The sequence below is a fragment of the Neomonachus schauinslandi genome, chromosome 11 (assembly GCF_002201575.2).
Source record: "Neomonachus schauinslandi chromosome 11, ASM220157v2, whole genome shotgun sequence".
Lineage (NCBI taxonomy): Eukaryota > Metazoa > Chordata > Mammalia > Carnivora > Phocidae > Neomonachus > Neomonachus schauinslandi.
The window spans coordinates 83,977,087-83,998,098 of record NC_058413.1 but is presented as its reverse complement, the minus strand read 5'-3'; the positions used below and the strand labels follow the sequence as shown (position 1 = coordinate 83,998,098).

The window sequence follows — 21,012 nt, the reverse complement described above, 5'->3', positions numbered from 1 at the left end:
TCATATAGGTGGAAAAGAATAGCATGTATTTTTCCAGAGTCCGGCCCATCCCTGTGCCCCTAGAGGCAGCTCTTTATCCAGATCCACACTGCCCTTTCTGATTAAACTTTTCAATGTCTGCTCCATGCCAAGCCACTCTAACTGCCCTGCATTTCTCATCTTCCTGCCTGAGCTCCTATTTGGAATCTCCACCAGGAGAGGGGGGCCTTTAGCCTTTTTAGAGAAGGAGAAGCAGAAGTGGCATTTCTTAAGCTAGTGCTCTTCTTTTGGTCTTTTGTGTGTGTGGAATATTCATGGCTCTTTAGTAGCTAACCCTGGCTTGCTGTAGGTAACAGAGTGAAACAAAAACAACTGCTGATTTCCCTTTGAATGGGTATTTCTTTCCTTTTCCAACCCTGCTTTAGCTTGTAGATGCTACTGCTGCCCGAAGTGTCTCTCTACCCCTGTCTCCTCACCTGCCTGCACTCTCCAGGGTCTGCATGGCAAGATCCCTCTTCCCCCTCCTTTGCAGTCAAGGGATCATTAAAGGGAGTATGATTGTTTTCTTTTGCTCAGTGTGTGTGTGTGTGTGTGTGTGTGTGTGTATGTGTGTGTCTGTGTGCTTGAAAGGCACTGTCCTATAGATATTTTTATAACCTGAAGCAATTACAGCTGTCAGCACAGAGACAAGATGTGACAAGTTGATTTATGTGTACAGTATATGTGTATACAGGAGGGAAGGGAGGAAGGAGAGGGAGACAGGGGAAGAAGGTGGAGGTGGGCGCTTGTTAGGATGCTGCTTTCCAAGAGGCAGAAAGGAAGTTGTTTCTATAAAGAACACAAATAATGAAATTGCTCCGACTGTCATCCCTTTTTCATTAACTCGGATATGCTGGGAAAAATAAAATAAATCCAGCAGTTTTTATGAAGCATGAGACAGGATATAAGATAAGCCACTAAGCGTTGGTTATATTTAGTGATTAGGGGATGGGCAGGGAGTTGACATATGATTTTGATTTTGATCTTCATCTATTCAAACAACTTCATCAAGGAGTTCAAATGAAATGGATTCTGCCTTGTTAATTGCATAGACATCTCTGGTCTTTCACCACTTTCTAAACTTCCATTTTTGTTTTTTTGTTTTTTCTAATTTTATTTTATTATGTTATGTTAGTCACCATATATCATTAGTTTTTTTATTATTATTATGTTATGTTAATCACCATATATTACATCATTAGTTTTTGATGTAGTGATCCACGATTCATTGTTTTTTTTATAACAAACTTCCTTTTTTTTTTTTTAAAGATTTTATTTATTTGACAGAGAGAGAGACAGCGAGAGAGGGAACACAAGCAGGGGGAGTGCGAGAAGGAGAAGCAGGCTTCCCGCAGAGCAGGGAGCCCAATGCGGGGCTCGATCCCAGTGTCCTGGGATCATGACCTGAGCCGAAGGCAGACGCTTAACCGACTGAGCCACCCAGGTGCCCCCAAACTTCCATTTTTGAATAAAGTTTGGGTCCTTGGGCCCAGAGGGCAGGTAGGAGGTTGTAAGTGGTTTTTCTCTCTGCACCCTGAGGCTTACCTGAGCTCTGCTGGGTTTCCTGCCTGATCTGCAGCTCGGCACTTTCCCTTCACGGCCAGAGACAAAGATGGTTTGACTGGCTTAGATCAATGACATGCATACTGGTATAAACCGAACATCTTAAAGAGCCCCTATGAAAAATTATTTTCCTGCCCAGTCATAATAATGAAGTGGTGGCAGACAAAATGTATTAATAAAGCATCTTCCACCTTAAATGGATTTCTAAGTGTTTTCCTGTAGAGTTAATCATGTATGTAGGTCTCTTGGGAAGGCCGGTTGTTGTCATTATCCACATTCCCAGATGCAAAAAAACTAATGCTCATTTGTACCTACCTGGGAATTAGATGCAAGAGCCAGGACTAGAATTTATTATGAAAGGAATCATCCGTGCCATTCCCAAGCCTGTAGGGAAATGACTCCAAAGCCCAGAACGAATCCCTCTCCCTTCCCCACCACTGTAATTATTTCCAGTTGATGTGGTGAGGATGTGTGTACACAGAGGGGTTGGTGGGGGAGCATGAGGGACAGGTAAAATGGATAGATGGTTGATTAGAAGTAACTCCTTGACTTTAGTGAAAGAAGAACCCCAAATTCAGCAGACTATAAGTCATCAAACATAATCTTACTCTTTACTTACTATTTCCGAAGTTTCCCATTGTAAAATAGACATAAACTAGGGTTCTTGCAAGAATGGACTGGTGCAAAAATAGGTTTTTCTCTTTTTTCCCCAAAAATATAAACAAAACTCTCCTGCTCTCTTTAGATGCCATTTTTTGTTTTTGCTTTTGCTTTTTTTTTTTTCCCTGATAGTAAAGTCATTTCTTGCAGCCATAAGTTGACAATTGATTTTTTTGGTGTTATATATCAAATGGTCCCCACTGGCCAAAAGTAGCAGATGGGTTTCCCTGAGAATTTAATCTCAGGAGAAGTCACCAGAGATGAGGAAAAATGATCCTAATGATGGATTAATTGAGAGCTTCAGTGTAAAGTTGCTCAACTTTTCTGGTTGATCGATTTCTGGTCAACTATTAAAAGGGAAAAACACGTTTGCTCAGTCTGTCTTTGTTACCCTGGAGTATGGCTCCCACATCTGCAAACCCTACCTCCATCCCTACCAATCTAAAGTAGTTAGAGGAGGGAGTAGAAGGGTGAAATGCTTGTTTCATCTCTAACACACATGTCATCTACGTGTAAGTGGTAGTTATTATCTGCAAGGTGTAAGGACTTCTCTGGCACCAGGACTCTTATAGTTAGAATGATTCAATCTTTTTGGTGTTGGCTGGATGGCTTTGGGAAGAACGTTTTTCTGTTATTTAACAGGTGTTGAATAAAACCAGCTTCCTGGTTGGATCTGATAGAGAGTTGAGGGAGAAAGAAACAAAGTCATCATTGGTTGCCCCTTCTCTATCCCCAGGGAGAATCTGGGTCAGTGTAGGGGGCTAAGATCTGGGAGTCCTTGAGGAGAGAGTACTCTAGTGTTGGCACTGCTGTGTGGGCTGGGCTGTTCTGGGATTCTCCCCAGCTCAGGGGCCAGGCCCAGGAAGGGGAATGCACATTCGGTCTGAGCTGGACTTAAGGGAGAAATTAAAACGTAGGTATGCAGGGACCCACAGGAGCCAGAGAGGAGAAACGACAGGAAATGAGGCAAATTCAGTTTTTCCCTGGGTTTTGAGAATTCGAAAAACACACCTCTAAAGATGAAATCAGCTCTGCAAGGCTGTGAAGCCCAGAGAACTTGGGAGTACACGGTATAAATAAAGCAAGTGGCTCACACTCATTCATCTGAATGAGCACTTTTGCAGGGCTAGCATCTTTTAACGTCGATAATACAAGAATAAAGAATGTAAGTTAGTGTCAGAACTTGACCAAAATTTTGATGCAATTTTGAAGTTTCACATACTAAGGGGCTTCTGTGATTTTGCATTTATTTTATATATGGAAGATCTCTGTTTAGAATGGTGGTGTTGAGTCTCCGGTGTTTGAAAGTAGCTTTCCTGGGGTGGGCGGGGTGCTGGTAGGGTGGGCATTGACTATTGAATAAAAATTAGATTATTCTAAAGCATTCTTCCAACACTGTAAATTTACTCTAAATGCTAATGGATTGAATCTGATCATTTTAAAGGTGCATGCAAGCATGCTGCAGGGTTTTCCTTTCCTAGTTAATTAGTTTGTGACCCTTATTAAGATGTCTTGGGCTTATTAAGATTGTGTGGTAACTTTGCCTTTCTTCTTAATTTGGAGGTGACAGCTCTTCAAGGGGGGAAATGGTTAAACTCCTCGCCTTGGCTGGTGCACTGCGCGGCGCGGCGCGGCAGGGGTTAAGGTGGGCGCCCGCGCCCCGCGCCCCGCGCCCGCCCGCCGGGATGAGCGCGCAGTCCGCCCGCTCGCTCGCCGCCGGCCCCGGAGAAAGTGGCGGTCAGTGATGGAGCTGCTGCCATGACAACCCCGGCGGTCGGGGCCCGCGCGCGTCGGGGCTGCTCCCGGGAGGAAGGCGGCGCGGAGGCCGGGGGCGGCCGCTGAGCGTGGCGTCCGCGCGGCTCCGGTGCCGGCTGCGCCTCGCCTTCCCCAGCGAGCGAGCGAGCGAGCGAAGGGCCGCCGCGGTGCGCTTGGCCGGGCTGCTCCTGCCTCGGCCGCCGCCGCGGCGCCTGGCCCTGCCCAGACCGGCCGGATCGCAGCGGCTGCAGCGCGCATTTCGGCTCAGAGGAAGTTGACCGAGAGGCTGCCGTAGGAACCCGGGGTCCGGATCGCACGAAGCTCGGCGGAGCCGCCTTCTGCGTGCTCTACTTTCCATTTGGCTATTGTTACGGATTGTTTTTCTGCCGGCGGTCCTTCCTCCGAAACTTACAAAGAAAGTGTTGGATTCCCCCTTGTTCGAACTGAGGAATTGCAGACCACCTCTGGGGAGCCGGATCTGACCCACCCCCTGTCCCCTTCTGGTACCAAAGTGCTTACTCCACTCCAAAGTGCCATGTCAGAACTGCTAACGGGAAGAAGGGACTCCTGAGACGTGCCCACACCTTTGCACCTGCCTTGCGCTTCCCCTTTCTTGGCCATCTTCCTCGGCCGAAGCAGCACCGAGGAAGCCCCCTTCGCTGTCCTCCGTGGAAATTGGTTATCCGAGGCCGGATTTGGGGGAGGAATATTAGACTTAGAGGAGTCTGCGCGCTCTTCTCCTCCCGCGCCTCTCGGTCGCCGCTAGTTCACTGCTGGGTCCCTGAGCTCGCTCCCTCACCCCACCCACTTCCTGTGCTCGCCCGGGGGGTGTGTGCCGCGCCGCTGCCGGAGTTCTGGGAAGTTGTGGCTGTCGAGGATGGGGGTCTGTGGGTACCTGTTCCTGCCCTGGAAGTGCCTCGTGGTCGTGTCTCTCAGGCTGCTGTTCCTTGTACCCACAGGAGTGCCCGTGCGCAGCGGAGATGCCACCTTCCCCAAAGCCATGGACAACGTGACGGTCCGGCAGGGGGAGAGCGCCACCCTCAGGTAGGGAGCTGTCTTTCTTCTATGAATTGACAATGAGGTGTATGGGTGGGGGGGGCAGGGGCAGGGGTGCAGGTGTGTGCACTGGAACAGCTGGTACGGAGGTCGCTGGTTCCTTGGGCTGCAGGATTCACGGATGAGCTGAGTGCTCTGCCCCGGGAACGTGGTGGTGTTAGGGAAACGCTCAGAGGTTGGGGAGATGAGCTGTTTCCCCAAAACTGGCCTCCTTGGCTCAGGACTTGGTAAGCATGAGGGGCGGCTGAGGCAGGGAGCCACCGAGATTGAGGACAGTGGCCTGGGCACTGTGTGTGCCCGAACCTGGTGGCCATGGTGACTGGGGACCTGGCTGGGGCTCAGCGTGAACTGTCATCTCTGAAGTTAATGAGTCCCAAAGGACGAGTCTGGCTTCGTGTGAATGCCTTCACTCTGCCCATGCCATGGGGAGTTGCCCGTGGGCTCCTGTACTCCCGCAGAGCTGCTGTTTTGTCCTGGGCTTGCCTGTGTCTGGGCTTTTCTGGGGTGCCTTCATGCCATGAGCCGGTGGGTGGAAGGACATGCTTTTTCTTGTCTAAACATGGCTTTCTGAGATTGAAGTCATGGAGATGCGTCTGATTTGTCCATGGAAATTATCATTTACTCTGGTTAGCTGTTCTCTCTTGGTGCTGTCCACTAAAGCAGTATGTGCAAAACTCATCTACTGAACTGACAGATTTCAATGTTGAGTTGGGTCCTGATTGGTTTCTGGGGCTAAGGGTTACAGAAACTGAGGAGGAGAAGTGGAATCTTGGTTATGACTTGTGTAAGGTGGGATGAGTCTGTGTCCCTGATTACCCTGTCTACTGACATGTTAACTCAATTTCCAGTGTCTACACACTGCACCCCTCATAAGAGGGTAACAGAAAATTAGTGATTATAATGGGGAATCTTCCTCTCTAGAATTTTAGAAAGAGCATGAAGTAGAAGTTAAGAAGGTTCATGAGAAGAATGATTTCTCTGCCTCTTTGATTTAATATGCCTTCTTACATAAAGTTTCCCAAACTGGGCCATTGAGCCCACTGCAAGGCAACATGGCAATATTCCTATCCTATCCATATGAAAGTTCTTGGAAAGATAATATTGGTGCTGGTGTCCATTGTTTTGCCCCTGGTGACTGTTCTGCTAAAATTGCATTGTTTATGGATGGTACCCTCAAGGAAATACCCACAGGACAGAAAATGTTGACGAGGGGGCCCTGGAAGTACGGGGCTGACTTGTCAGAACATTGCCAAAGGAAGTGTGTGATTTAAGGACCCACACAGGGTCTGCAAAGCATCCCATCTTCCACTGCCTTTGTGGAGCTAATGTCCATGGCCCCAGTGAATTCCTAGTTACTCATTGGCTCAGGAAACCCACCTCTCCACTAAGCCCTTTCGGGACTATTTTGAACAAAGGTTAAATATCTAACTGCCTCCCACCCCAGAATTACTAGATCTGTTTTATAAGGGGATTTTACAGAGCTCTAAAAATGCTGTGATTTCAGACTGCTTAACGAGAGATACAGAAATGAAACCCTAACACAATACAGTGATGAATTTAGTGTTCTCTGGATGTTCCCTTTGTCCCTAACCCTTAGCTGCAAGCAGTAGTCCCCAAGAGATAAGGAAGAGTCATTCTCACATGTAGAACATTTTAGGAACAGATGGGATGGTAGTTTCAAGGAGAAGGTGGAAAGTAGTCAGCTCTGTGGAGATTTGGAGAAAAAGAAACAGCAAAGGGGCTCTGACAGACAATGATCCCACATCTTAGGAACAATGATGGGGGGCTGGATGAGCCAGGATCTGGTTTCAGCCCCAGAGGGCAGCCCCCTAGGCTCATGAGAACGGAGACTCTCTGGAGGGTAGCTGAATTCAGCAGATGCTGAGCCAGGGCATGCGCCTTCCTTAGGAACAGCTTCTCTTTAAAATTGCATTATCATGTGCTGGCTGCTTCTCTTTCTTTATCTTTCCTTCCATGACTTTCTTGCTCACTCTGGGCTTCCCTGTCCCTGTCCCTTTCAGGCACCAATGTCTGTTTGCATTTTCACATCTGCTCTGGTCTTGTTTAGGGGTAGATGGAGGAAGTGGAATACCATGGGGCTTCCTCTCTAGACCCAACCCTGCCATTGCATAAAAAGGCCCTCCTAGAACAACTCCTGCCATTCTTTGCCATTCTGTGCCAGCCCTTGGGACTAAATGTCTGACTGACATACAGAAGGAAGACTGTTCCAGTGGATGGAGCCCTACAGAGCAGGGATTAGAGGGGCCAGGATATGACTGACACCAACCCACTGGCCAATGGCCTGATTTAGGATGTGAATTGGGCAGCAGGTGTCACAGACGACTTGCACAGAGGAAGCTCATGCCTCTGCAGAATGATCTGCATTCTTCTCAGGCTCTCATGCACTAGAACAAGCGAGGTCCACCATGTTGGCATGTACTTTTGTGGAGTTCGAGGCCTTGAACTCTCAAGCATAGTCTCTGTACTGTGTAATTCTGTGTGCAAAGAAGCAAATAGGAATTTCAGAATGTATTTTGTTTACACAAAAATGGATACATTTGCACATAACCTGACTCTAGGTTGTAGTTGTCTAGTGGCTCAGGGCTCTGGGATTTTTTGTTGTTGTTTTTTGTTTTGTTGCTTTTTTGTGTATTATATGTGGATCGTTTCTTTTTTCTTCTCTCTTTCCCTTCCTCTCTTCCTCCATCCCTTCTTCTTTCCTTTCCTTCCTTTCTTCATTTTTTTGTTCAGCATGCGACCAGGCTACACAGACTACAACTAGGGCACCTCTGCCCTGCCCTGGAGAGCCGCCCTCTCCACAGCATGGTGGCTGAGCCCTAGGGCCATGCTTGTAGTTTACTTCTCAACCAGCAGAGGACTTTTTGCTCTGGTTGCATGTTAGTCTGCTTTGTTCTCACCAGTTTCATTTTTTGAAGATCTCTTCTAGTCCCCATAGAACGAATGCTTCAGCAACAGATTCTAATGTGAGGAAACTTTTAAAAATGTTTTATTTCATCCAATTAGTGCTAACGATCCTTGCGGAGGTATTGAGAAACCTTTCACCCAACGGTGGCTTTGACAGCCTGAAAGGAATCGCAAACAATTTGCAATCTCCCACCCTTTCTGCCCTCCTGCTGCTGGTCTGTATGCATATTTTTTTTTTTAAAGGGTGAGGTTATGTAGAACAGAACGTGCAGTAATAAGAACATTAACTAAGGTTTAGGGAGCACTTGCTCTGTGTCAGGTAGAATTTTGTTTTATATAGTATCTCACCTGTCGTCTAGCCTCCTAATATTAACATTTAACCCTAATAAAGACCCTGTGGGGTAGGTGCTATCCCCATTTTGCAGGTGAGGAAACTGAGGCACGGAGAATTTACATCATTTGATTAAGGTTGCGCAGATAGGAAGCTTTGAAGCCAGATTATGTGACACTAGTCGTAATAATGTTAATAAAATGAATAGCACTGTCAGTGATCGGTCAGTTACTGTGGGTGTTAAATATTTTGTATACATCGTAACATTTAATGCTCACAACAACTCTTGATATACACTTAATTTTCCCAACTTAGTAGCTGAGGAATCAGAGGTCTACAGCAGGGAATTTAGGTAGCATCACCCAAGTAGCAAGGGGCAGAGCTGGAGCGCTAACTCAGGCCCTTACTCCGTGATCTTGTGCACCACACTTTCCCCACTGCATTCTGTGTTCTAATCCCTTGCTGGTACTTAGAGTCTCCTCTAGGCATTCTGGCTTAGACCCTCTCCTGCAATGTCGCTGAACTTTCTGTGTTCTTTCTCCTCGTGCATTGGGGGGGGCAGCTAGGGCTTGGAAAGCAGATATCGTGCCGTATAATGTCATGAGCACTGTGTGCTCCCAGATGTTTCCTGAACAGATAAAATGAATGAAAACAAAACATAAACATCCCCCAGCCTATATGTCATTTGTCTCTTTACTGCATTTCTCCATCGTTTTATTTTAAAATACAGCTGTGGTCAACCAACAAAGACTTACTGAGTGGTTCTTGCAAGACGGGCCCTGAGCTGGGTTTTGGGGTGTGGAAAGACATGAGGCTTACACTTTACACTCCGGGGTCTTGAGTCCAACTCAAAAGGCCAGGCAATGAGGTAACCAACAGATGAGGCAGAGTGTGCCCATTAGCGAATGGGCAGTATGTGTACGTGGGGTCAGAAAAGAGCTTTCCGACTGGACTCCTCTATAGGAATAGTGAAGAAGGAGTGAGGAGTGGGAGAGCCTGAGGTGCCCATCTGTGTGGATGTCACTAATCAGAGACCTTCACTAAGTGTGGCCTGTAGCTTGGCAATTCTGATGAGTGTGCTTCATGCTATCATAGATTCCCCCAATAAGGCAACAGCTAGTAAAGTGAATTATTTCATTGGGATCATCTGGTAAGTGAGTATCAGAGGCTGAGCTGTGCCTTCTCTCACTTATCTAGACTGTAGGCTTTGTCACGGCACAATGTCGGTTTTTTTTTTTTTTTTTTTTGGATGAGTTAAGAAAAGAAAGGAAAGATCTGAGAAATGTACAAGATTGAAGTTGGATTTTGATATAGCAACTCCATGGAATAGAACAGAATAATGTTTTTGATATTTGAGAAAACGCATGGAGTGCCCTTCTAAACATAGGAAGCTGTGGCACACTTTATTCATACCGTGTAAAACACTTAGCATTTCATTTTATAACAGATGGATTCTCTCTTTGTCTCTGCAGCCAGTCCATGGCCTCTTGAGGGCAGAAACTATGCCTTCTTCATGTTTGTATCCCAATACGCAGCACATGACTTGGTCCATGGTCTTTGCTAACAAAGTCTGAGTGGCTATCCTGCCTGTCTTTCTGCTATAGACATCCTGGCCCTTTCTCCACCTCACGGACATAGAAAACGAATTCTTGCTACAGGGGCTTTCTACCTGTGGTCCTCACTGTTGGGAATACCCCTGTCTTTCCACGGACAGCTATTAATCATTTTGGCCTCAGCTCAGATGGAACCCGCTCCCTGAAGCCTTTACCAACACCCAAATCAAAATGACCCTTACTACCTCCACACACATTACACTGACATACCATCTGGGATTTGTTTTTCTTCAGAGCAGGCATCCCTATCTCAAGTTTTCCTATTTCAGACATTTGATTATGTGTTTATGATCTGTCTTCCCCAACTGGGCTGTAATTTTCTGGAGAAGGGCTACCTTCTCGGTCTCATGCAGCACTGTGTCACCAGTATCTGGCCAGTAGAAGGTGCTCAGAAAGTACCTGGTGCATGAATGGATGCAGGAAATCTGAGATCACTGTCTTCTCCTCCTTGCCCTTCCCTGTCGCTTTCCCTGAGTTGTCTTGTATTGTCCTTGCCCTTGGACATGTTCCCGGCTCACTGTCATTTCTGACCGGGCCACCCAGCTGTGTGAGGTTGCTCCTGAGGAGTTACAAACACACATAATTGCGCTGGTGTCTTTCTGTCGGGGACACAGATGGGCTGTGTCATCTGTCGGTTAGTTCAGAGCTGCACCCATGATGCGTGCCTCCCTCCTGCCAGGTCGCTTCCCGACCCAGTCCTTAAGCCTTTGAAGAAATGCTCCTCTCTGATGAGGTGTTCAACCCCAGGTGCAGCTCGGGGACATTAGCATTTTTCAGATACGGAGCACCTCTCTGCCCATCCTTCCTTCTCTCCATGTGGAGTTTGCTGGCGTGGTTGTCTCATGCTGTAACTATCGATTCATTCCTGATGCGTTAACTCGTTCAGAATAGCAATGCCGCTCGGGAAGCGTGTGCTGTTCCGACTGTGCTGCCCCTCCCAGGATCGACCGCCGTGTGCTCACCTCCGGGGCTTGCCAGCCATCCAGCCGGTGGACTGTGGCTCAGAAGAGCAAGGACAGATGGGGTTGTGGAGGGAGGCTCCTGGAAGCACACTCAGCCTTTTGAGGAGCCAAAAACTAAAATGGGAAAATGAAAAACCCAACCAGGCTTGGGGCAGAAGGAGAAGGAGTATGCCAGTTGTCACTGGAACCTGGTGAAGAGCACAGAGGGACAGGCTGGGCCCGGGTCCTCCGACGCTCCTCACCTGCAAGTATAGGTGCCTTGCAGAAGTGTTTCTTTTGAGTTTGAAAGGATTGCAGAGACCAGGGAGTTGAGCTACCTGGTTTTACAGATAATGAGGGTAGTGATAATCAGTCTTGCACAAAGATGCCTTTGGGAAGGGTGAGGTGGTGCTGATACCCAGCCCATGCTTCCCCACTTGGCTGTGAGCCCTAGTGTAGGGCAACCTGTGCCTGAAAGACAGGCCACCCTCTCCTACTAAGTGCAAAATCAGCGTGCTGACAGCATCATGACAGTCAGCGAACATTTATCACCGTGCTCGCTGCTCACTGCTGGTCGTGTCTCGCGCCGAAGCCTGAGTTCTTAGGCTTCTGCTCCACCTCTCATTCCATATGGGACAACACTGTTCACTGTATCAGGCTCCGTGCTAAGCACTCTGCGAACAGAGTCTTATTTAATTCCACCAGGTTGATGCAATTATTATTCTGATTTTACAGACCAGGAAACCAAAGCACTGAGAAGAGTAAGGCATTTTCCCAGATCCCACAGTCAGATGGTGGCTGAGCCTGGAACTTGGAACCAGTTTTGTGTGACTCGAAGCTGATTCTCTTTTTTGTACCACAGGACTTTTCTCATTCTATCCCTTCTTTGCCTCATTGCCAGGGTGTAATTCTTCTAGAAACCAGGTGAATTTGGTTTTTTCCTACTTGTTCTGGAGCGTAAGAATCTCCCTTCTTGAAGTATTTTAGGAATGGGATATGGGAGTTTTTAAGCTTTTATGACATGGAGACACAAGAACTCTAGACGTTCCTTCTCATTACACATCCCTAGAATCTCCATAGTTTGTTCAGAATCAGTCTATTCAAGGTTCTCCCACCAGCCTTTTGCTTCAGAGATCAGCAGTCTTGGACTCTCTCATAGAGAGTTAGCAAATCCTCAAACGTCACCATGTATTTCTCTGGCCTGGGATATTGAACAAATTGAGGTAGAAATACAGTTCTATGAGGATCCCACAAGCCAGTGTATCTGAATATCCGGCGGTGGGAGGCAGAATGGGTGAGACCTTGACTATAAACTTTCTTCTTAGTTTTACTAGAAGACCACTGACATCTCTCAAGATGGGAGAATCTTGAAAAAATTTATGATTAAGGTTAATAGCATATTTATTCTCTTAGGTTCAAAGTCTCCACTGATGGGTAGAATATAACATTATCCTTGCATTATTTGAGGTTACTTTGCTTCCTTGGGAGAGGGTTGTGGCTTTCCACTCTGCATAACAGATTACTGATAAGAAATAAACAATACAATTAACATCATATAGATGGCCAAATAGTAGTGTTTTTAGGAAATTAAGAATTGGTTGGGTTTAGGATGCAATTTCCAAATTGCCCACGTGCGCCAAGGTGGAGGAGGAAATAGGAATGTTTAACGGGAGCACGATTGATAGAGGCAAAGATTTCCAACAAAGACCTTATAACTCATATTCTAGCGAGAATGGTATGCTAGAAAGAAAACGGCCTGGGGGACAGGATTTGGCTAACCCTGACTCAAGCATTGTGTCTATGAGCTGTTGGGCAAAAGTTTTTAATTGGTCTGTATAAAGAGGACAGTTATTACCTACCTCAAAGGGTAATTTTGGGTTAAAATGAAATAATGCACATAAAGCTTGGTGTATAACTATTACTCTCTCTCTTTCCATATATATATACAAATGCACACATATGTATGTATGTATATTTATATATAATATTCACACATTTGGCAATTTTCATTATAAACTGTTGTAGTTTAAATACCCATGTAGCTTCACTTTGATTGATACACTGGGTCTTGCTTGTGAAAGATCTGCAAAGAGAGGAATGCCTCTCCACAAACCCTAATTGTACTTTTGTGTGTTTCTCTACACATCTGTTTAGATCCTAGGACCCTTCTTCAGTTCAAATAATTTCTTGCACTGTTTTATTTCTGACAGGGAGTGAGAAGAAAGGTGTTTCTTTATTTTTCATAACAAGATTGTTGCATAGCAAGTTCTGACAGTTCATGGCTCTAAAGATGAATTTCCTACCAAAAAAAAAAAAAAAAAGCCATATGGAAGGCTCTGTAGAGGCGGGTTCTCTGAAACAAATAGTGGGGTCAGGAGTTCATGTGTAGATTTAGGATTAGTAGACTTTTATTCCTTGGAAGACTGATTTTTCCATGATAATTACACTGGAGTCAGCTGACAAATAGAAGTAGGGATGCCATTGCTTGGGGAGGAGGGGGTTAAGTCCTTCTGGCTTTAATGTCCTCTGATTGGAATCTTTCCATTCATTCACATCTCCTATGCATTAAGAGGCCAGCTCAGGACTTGAACAGTGATGGTGAAAATTGAGAAGGAAGTCTCTCTGCATTTGGTAATTTTTTTTCTGTTCAAGTCTGGGGTAAGACCAGTGTGCCTTCGCATTAGAAACTAATCACAGCAATCACCGATGGAAGCACAAAAAACAGACCTTTACACTTCAACTGTATGCCATGGAGCTCAAATTAATTTAAGTTATAGATAGAAGTCTCCCTCTTTCCTTATCTGGCTTTCCCAAATCTCACTGATTGACATGGTTGAGTTATTTGGGCTTATTTGGGCATATTTGGCCAACTTGTTCTCTTCTCGGTGTGAGATGCTTTGGCTCAGAAAGCTTTGGGGGTTTAGATTTGTCTTATTAAATGAACATATGAAATTTGGGCACCTGGGTGGCTCAGATGGTTAAGCGTCTGCCTTCGGCTCAGGTCATGATCTCAGGGTCCTGGGATCGAGTCCCGCATCGGGCTCCCTGCTCCTTGGGAGCCTGCTTCTCCCTCTGCCTCTCTCTCTCTGTCTCTGTCTCTCATGAATAAATAAATAAAATCTTTAAAAAAAAAAAAGAAATGATCTTGCAGCGGGATTTTTTTTTAAATAGTAGAATTTTTAATGAAAAAAGCATCAACCGCTAGACTGATGGAAAATGACAAAACTGAAATCAGCCGTCAGATAAAACTTTCTTGGCCACATGTAGGCAAAGGAAGATACGTTTGTGTGAAAATAATTTCTTGATTTTCTCTGGCTTTCAGACAGGCTATAATGGAGTGGATGAGTGGAAAAGTGCACTCACACTCAGAAAAATCATCTTTGGACAAATGTACTCATCAGGAAAGCTCAATCCAAAATAATTCTAACCAGTCGGAAGCTACAAGGAAGATAGTAAGATAGAGAATACATGCAAATTCCTTTTAATTTGGTGCAGTTATTATACATAAAAACTGGAAAGAGGAGTACTTTGGTGTTGTGGGTTGAGTTGTGCTCCCCTCCAAAAGGAGAACAAAAAGAGGGAGAGAGAGAGAAAGGAAGGAAGAAAGCAAGACAAAAGTTATGTTGAAGTCCTAACATTCAGTATCTCATAATGTGATCTTATTTGGAAATAGGGTAATTGTAGGGGTAATTAATGAAGTTAAGATGAGATCACACTGGAGAAAGGTGAGCCCCGATTCAGTAGAGCTGACATCCTTGTAAGAGGATGGCCATGGAGAAACACGGTGCACACACAGGGAGAATGCCATGTAGTGAAGAAAGCAAAGGTTGCAATTACACAGTTGTAAGTCAAGGACTGCCAAAGATGGTTAGTGAACCACCAGAAGGAAAAGGCAAGAAAGGATTCTCTCCTACAGGTTTCATAGGGAGCATGGGCCTGCCAACACCTTGATTTCAGACTTCTGGTCCCTTGAGCTGTGAGACAATAAATTTCTGGGTTTTTTAAGCCATCCAGTTTGTCAGGCTTTGTTGTAACAGCTCCAGGAAATGAATGGACTTGGAGAAAGAAATGCTAAAGGAAGAGTTCTCTTAAGTAATCATCATATATAAAGGACCACCGAAAAGCCAGGTTAGAGCACCTTATCACCCCCAGTGACACTAGCCACTGCAGTCCATAGGGGTGTCAGAGCTGTGCCTCTCCTAGTCATGATGACCCCCCCAAGCTCTCCATTATAAGTATTTAGGAGGCTGATGTGGAGTAGGACTGTACTCAGAGCTCACTACCCTCTTTTTCCGAAGAGACCATCAGGACAGGCCCGTGTGTTCCCACTTCTCAGTGATTTCACCCACCTCAGAAGTCAAAGCCCTCCCCGCCTGCCCCAGGTCATATGCATTGTCTGGATTCTTACTGTGACCATATGGTCCTGTACCTCCAATGATCTGAACTGAAGACTTCTCCTATCCTCCAAACCTTTCTACTGTCTGAGCTTCATGATCTGTCACCAGCAAAATCCCTAGGTTGCCAGTCTTTTTCCTGAAGGACCTCTTTCTTTCTCTCTCTCCCTTTCTTGCTCTCACTCTCTCTTTTTTTCTTTCTTGCTTAAACTTGAAATGTGACTATTTCCTGAGTTGTTTCCATTCCCAGAGTCATGTTGACAGTGACTGTTTTTCTCCTACGTACTGCTTATCATGAGCCCTGAAAGTCAGATAGATACTCTCCTTGCTACTCATTGTGGCTTCTGGACAATCTCTCTTGTCTTTCTCTGAATCCCTGCTCGCATTGGCACGTGGTGCCATGAGGCTGTGTTACCCACAGATGTTCTTGCTGCAGCCCTCTGCTCTGCCCTGACTAGTCTCTCCTGCTGGAGCTCCAGACCACATATCCTAGCGCTAATCCGCATGTCTGCTTTTATGGCTCAGATGTTTCTTTTCTTGCCTTTCTTTTCTTTCTTTCTTTCTTTTTTTTTTTGCTCAGACATTTCAAACCCAGTGCCTCCAGCCAAAGCTCTTGATCCCAGCCTCATTTCCCCCACCTCCAGCAACCAACTTGATCTTCCCTCCCCATCTGCCCGCATCCTAGGAATGGGCACCCCCATTCAGCCAAAGGCTCAGGCCCCCAACCTAATAGATACATATTCTTTTTCTTTCTCTTTTATGCTCCGTCTAATTCACCAATACATCCTGTTTGCTTTTACTTGCAAGATATCTCTTGAATCAGACCACGTTTCACAATCTTGAACACTACCTCTTTAGTCAACACCATCATATGCTCCTTTCTGGATTATTCCAATAGTATCTCATCTGGTCTTCCTGCTCCCATGCTGCTCTACCAGAAGCCATTCTCCACCAGCTGGCTCAAGTTGTCCTTTAAGAACATTCGTCAAATCATACCACTCTCTGTTCAAAACCCCATGGTGGCCTCCAGTAATAGGTAGGAAGAAATGCAAACATGTCAATGGTATAAAAACTTTTTATTGCCTGGTGCCTGCCTACCCCTCAGACATTCCCTCTGTCACACCTGCTCCCACTCACAGGGATGCAGTTGACTGAACTTCTCTGTTGTTCCTTGGACTCACCAGATCACTTCTTGCCTGAGGAAATGCTCTTTCTTCTGCCGGGACCCACTGTAGTGTTGTATGGCTGGATCTTCATGGCATCCGTGTGTCTGCTCAAATGTCCCATCCTCAAAGAAGACTGTCCAGACCATGCCGTTTGAAACAGCCAGCCCACCATTCCCTACTTTCCTCTGTTCCCCTACATAGGTTTAATTTTCGTCATCACCCTTAACACTTACAGAAGTCTGTTATTTAGTCATCTATTATTTATTTATGGCCTCTTCCACTAAAATGTAAGATCCCTAAGGCTACTGACTTTATTGCTCTCATTTATAGTGGCTAAATTATGGCCTGGAACGTGGCATATATTAAGAAATAATTGTCGAGTGAATGGAAATTTTATTAGGAATAATACTAAGCTTTTAATAGTGAAAATTATTTATGTTTTAGTAGGAAGAGGGGACTCAGGTATATATCTGTATTGGCAGAAGTTTGGGTGTTCCTGAACAGAGGTAAGGTAGATGGGGTGTGATTTAGCCTTGGTTTTGCCTTCCAGGACAGGGAGAGGAATGGGAGGTCAAGGGGGACTTGTGCGGGCCGTGTGACACATTTCATAAAATCTACATGTGTGGAGGCTAAAGGACCTTTAAATTTCCATCTTCACAAGAGGTTTTTATAGAAAATCTAATAAACACTTGAAAATAAGGATCAGTTTCTAGTTCAAGGCCTACAGCCATGGGGGGAAGGGAAGGAAGTGGGAGTTGGTCAGAAATCAGGCTTTGAACCGCACTTCTTTTTTTTTTTTTTTTAAAGATTTTTATTATTTATTTATTTGAGAGAGAGAGAATGAGAGACAGAGAGCACGAGAGGGAAGAGGGAAGAGGTCAGAGGGAGAAGCAGACTCCCTGCCGAGCAGGGAGCCCGATGCGGGACTCAATCCCGGGACTCCAGGATCATGACCTGAGCCGAAGGCAGTCGCTTAACCAACTGAGCCACCCAGACGCCCTGAACTGCACTTCTAACACATTATCCCGTGTCCATTATGTATTTTTAAAACTTTATTTATTAAGGGAATTCTACCTGAAGGCTAGAAAGCATGATGATTGAGCACAGGGCCTGGAGCCAGGCCCCTCCCTGGGTTCAAATCTTGACTTTGCCTCCTCCCAGTTGTGTGACCTTGGGCACATTGATTAACGTCACTAGGCCTCACTTTTGTCGTCGTTTGGTAATAGGAGTAGTGAGCCAGGAGGGGAATAGGAAGTATTTAGAGCGGCGTCTGGCACTCTGTCAGTGTTAGCTATATACGGCGGGGGAGGACGGAGCACGAGATGAATCCGCTGTGGGCAAATAGGACGGCTTTGATCCGGTGACCCTGGGGGCCCCGTGGAGGCCGATGTTGCTGCAAGTCCGGCATCTTTGTGGTGGAATGATTTTGAAGAGGCTTAGCAAGTGTCATTGTTTTTGGAAGGTGAATAGTGGCTGAGGGCTGGGGTGACCTGAGTTTCTGCCCTGGCTCTGTCACAACTCACCATGGGATACCGCTAAGAAAATTAGTGTGTTTCCCGGTTTCCCAGTTTCCCTGTGTCTGAAATGAGAAGGCAGGGCATGGCCCCTACTGCTCAGTTCAGTTCTTTACATTTGAGGAAGAGATTGTTAGCAGTTCGAAAATATATAGCTTGTTTATCCTCCTCCCTGGGCACAAAGCTGGACTCCCCTTTCCCAGCCTCTTTTGAATTTAGGTGTGGCCACGTGACCGAGTTCTACCCAGATGTGAGCGAAAGTTATGTGCCGATTGGCCTGTGAAAAGCTCCCATATGAAATAATTCACGCTGTTTCTCCTTACGCCATCTGGATGTTGAGGTCCAAAATTACCTTGGAAACCCATGTCCTATTTGGCAGATGCTCCATCATCGGCCAAGCCATTGAATGCCTCCACAGAGCAAGGCTCCCGCCCCTGCCCCACCAGCTGACCCAGAACCTTATTTGTGAGATTATTGCAGGAAGGAAAAATACACTTCATTGTGATAGGCTTCTGGGATTTGGGAGTTCATTTGTTAACAGTAGCTAGCATTATGCTATCTAATCAACACAACTATTGTGATTCCTATTTTCTGATTTCGACTGCATCAAAATACACAGATTTTTTTTTTTTTTTAAGTCCAAACTTAAGCACTTATTAAAATTTCCTGGCAAGCCTTTTGGTGATTTTTGCTTGTGTCTGAAAGTAGGAACCATGGCCTTTTCAAACTGAAGCCTTAAATGTTTGATTTTCATTTGCTTGACTCTTTACATCTCTGAACCAAGTAAAATGTCGGCTTTACAGAATACGTGAAAACCAGTGACAAAGAAAAGTTTTACCTTGAAGTAAATTAGCACATGTCCATAATGGCTACGACTGGAGACATATACTGTAATTAGCGAAAATACCTCTTAGATGACAAATTGCTCATTAATGGCTGAAGGTTTCTTACTTAGCATAACCTTTTGTGCTAGAGATATTCCAACACTCAGTGTTTTAATTGACACACAGTAAAGAGGCAGATGGGATGATTTGTAGGCTTTTTCTTAAAAATGTTGAAGAAAAGGGAGAGAAAACCACTGTCAGAGGTCAGATTTTAGAACTGCGACCAGGTGGTAGGGTAGTATGGGGGGGAGGAAAGTGTGGAAGGGGAAGGAGGAAAGCAGTTGTGGCAGGAGATCTACAAGGAATGCAGACACATAGAGTCAGCGATCTCATCTTATGTTCGTTGTCATCTCAGAATGATGCACAGCGCCTGGCACATGATAGGAGCTTAATGTTTTCTTGGGGAATAAATAGATGAGCCGATTTGTGTCACTTCAGCATGGCGTCCTACGTGTCTTGCATCTGCCAGGCACTGTACTAGGCATGGAATTCCTTTTTCACAGAGTGATTTTTAGTGAGGGGAGACCAGGGCTGCAGATTATATGAATTGAAAAAAAAAAAAAAAGGTGTCCTGTTCCAGCACACAACTTGCACAGACCAGTTGGGAACTGGTGCCCTTCCTCTAGTCTGACAAGTCAGTCCCTAGGGCTCCCGGTGGGATAGATAGAGATGTGCTCCATTAACGCCCTCTACCCACCATCGTTGAGCAGCATGCAACCTGTGCAACTGTACTCGACAGGCACCAGTTATCACTAAATAAATAAGTAGACAAAGTGTACTTTGTGTTTTGGAGAGTAACCTGGGGTGCATGGAGAGGGGTGCGTCCAGGGTGGTCAGGAGCATGGTGTGATCCCTGCAGGAATCAGAAGGAAAAACCTTCTAGGCAGATGAGTCAGCGAGTTTCATGACCTACTCAAAGATAAGCAGGGCAAAAGGGAGGCGGTCTCCAAACTGAAGAAGGGGTAAGGAGTACAAAGAGACATTTGGGCCCCTGAGTGTCTGTGAGGCCTAGTATAGCATACAAATTAAGGAGCAAATGATGCTAGCAGCACAGATTTTGGGAGATGAGAAATAAGTAAAAATCCCACATAAACAAAGACAACACCTGTGTTGATTTTATTTGCTCTGCATAGTTTCCATGTGGATACTGTCTGGGCTGTTACAGTTCTGTGGTTTCGTGGCAGCCAATATTTCGTGTCTCGCCTGCGCCTCACATGAACCTAGCCATATGGGTCTAGTGTTTTCTAACTGAAATGTCATCCTTCTTTGGTCCATTATGCTTTGTCATTGCCATTTATCACAACTGAAAATTATAAACATTTAAAATCTGCATAATATCCAATTTGATGTTTTACCTGTTGCCATTTCCAGGATATTACATTGTGAAATTAAGACAGCACTTTATGATCCTTTGTGGATGTGTGTGTATGTATAAGCAGACACATATTTGGAATTAATGGACTCATAGAAATCAGAGATGGATTAGGCCTAATGAGCTGTTCGGAAGAATTATTTAGTGCATATTTCATATCTCTATTCAGTAATCAAACCTACACACTGCGTATGCTAAGAAGGTGAGGTTTTTGCCTTTTTTTCTAGTCCTTGGATTGTCTCCATTTCTGAAAATTTAGCATTGCACCCCTAGAGCATTTTGCACCAACTTTATTAAGCATTCAGTTTGACATTTCCCTGTCCTTAGGGTTATCTTTGGTATTGAAAAAATAGTTGCTTTGCTTGTTACCATTAACGTTCAATTAGTAATTGGCGCCAAGCTCCAAGGATCCCACCGGGACGTGGGGCGGCTCAGAGCAGGTGGTGGTAGTCGTCGGAAACTGAGTCCTGTCCCCACCCCAGGCCCTTCCAGTCTCTGGGAGAGTCAGGCCTGACCTTCAGAGTATACTGAGTGGAAGACTTGGAAAGTTAGCCTAGATGAGGGGCTCTATGTATCTGAATTTTTATCCAAAGCAGATGACTTCCCTGCTGCCTTTTATGTTCACCTAAGCTGTGCTGGAGCTGGGGACCTTCCTGCTGGAGACCCTGTGCCCTTGGTGGTTGCCCACTGTGGTTCCTACTAGCCCTTCGAGCCTCAATTTCCAACAGACCTTCAAAATTCCATTCACAATATGGTTTTCCCTACTGCCTAAAAGGAGGAATGGAAGATGGGATATTTGATTGTATGGAGGGATTAACTA

The 21,012-nt window shown here is 45.5% G+C and overlaps 1 protein-coding gene across 4 annotated transcripts in view; it reads left to right on the top strand.

Annotated features, from left to right (window-relative positions):
• The first annotated feature begins 4,873 nt into the window (after nt 1–4,873).
• The window catches only part of NTM (neurotrimin), a 416,935-nt gene continuing 400,796 nt past the window's right edge, over nt 4,874–21,012 (top strand). For all 4 annotated transcript variants that reach the window (XM_021696337.1, XM_021696336.1, XM_021696338.1 and 1 more), the window contains exon 1: nt 4,874–5,040. In XM_021696337.1, coding sequence (XP_021552012.1) covers nt 4,874–5,040 — 167 coding nt within the window. The remainder of the gene's footprint in view (nt 5,041–21,012) is intronic.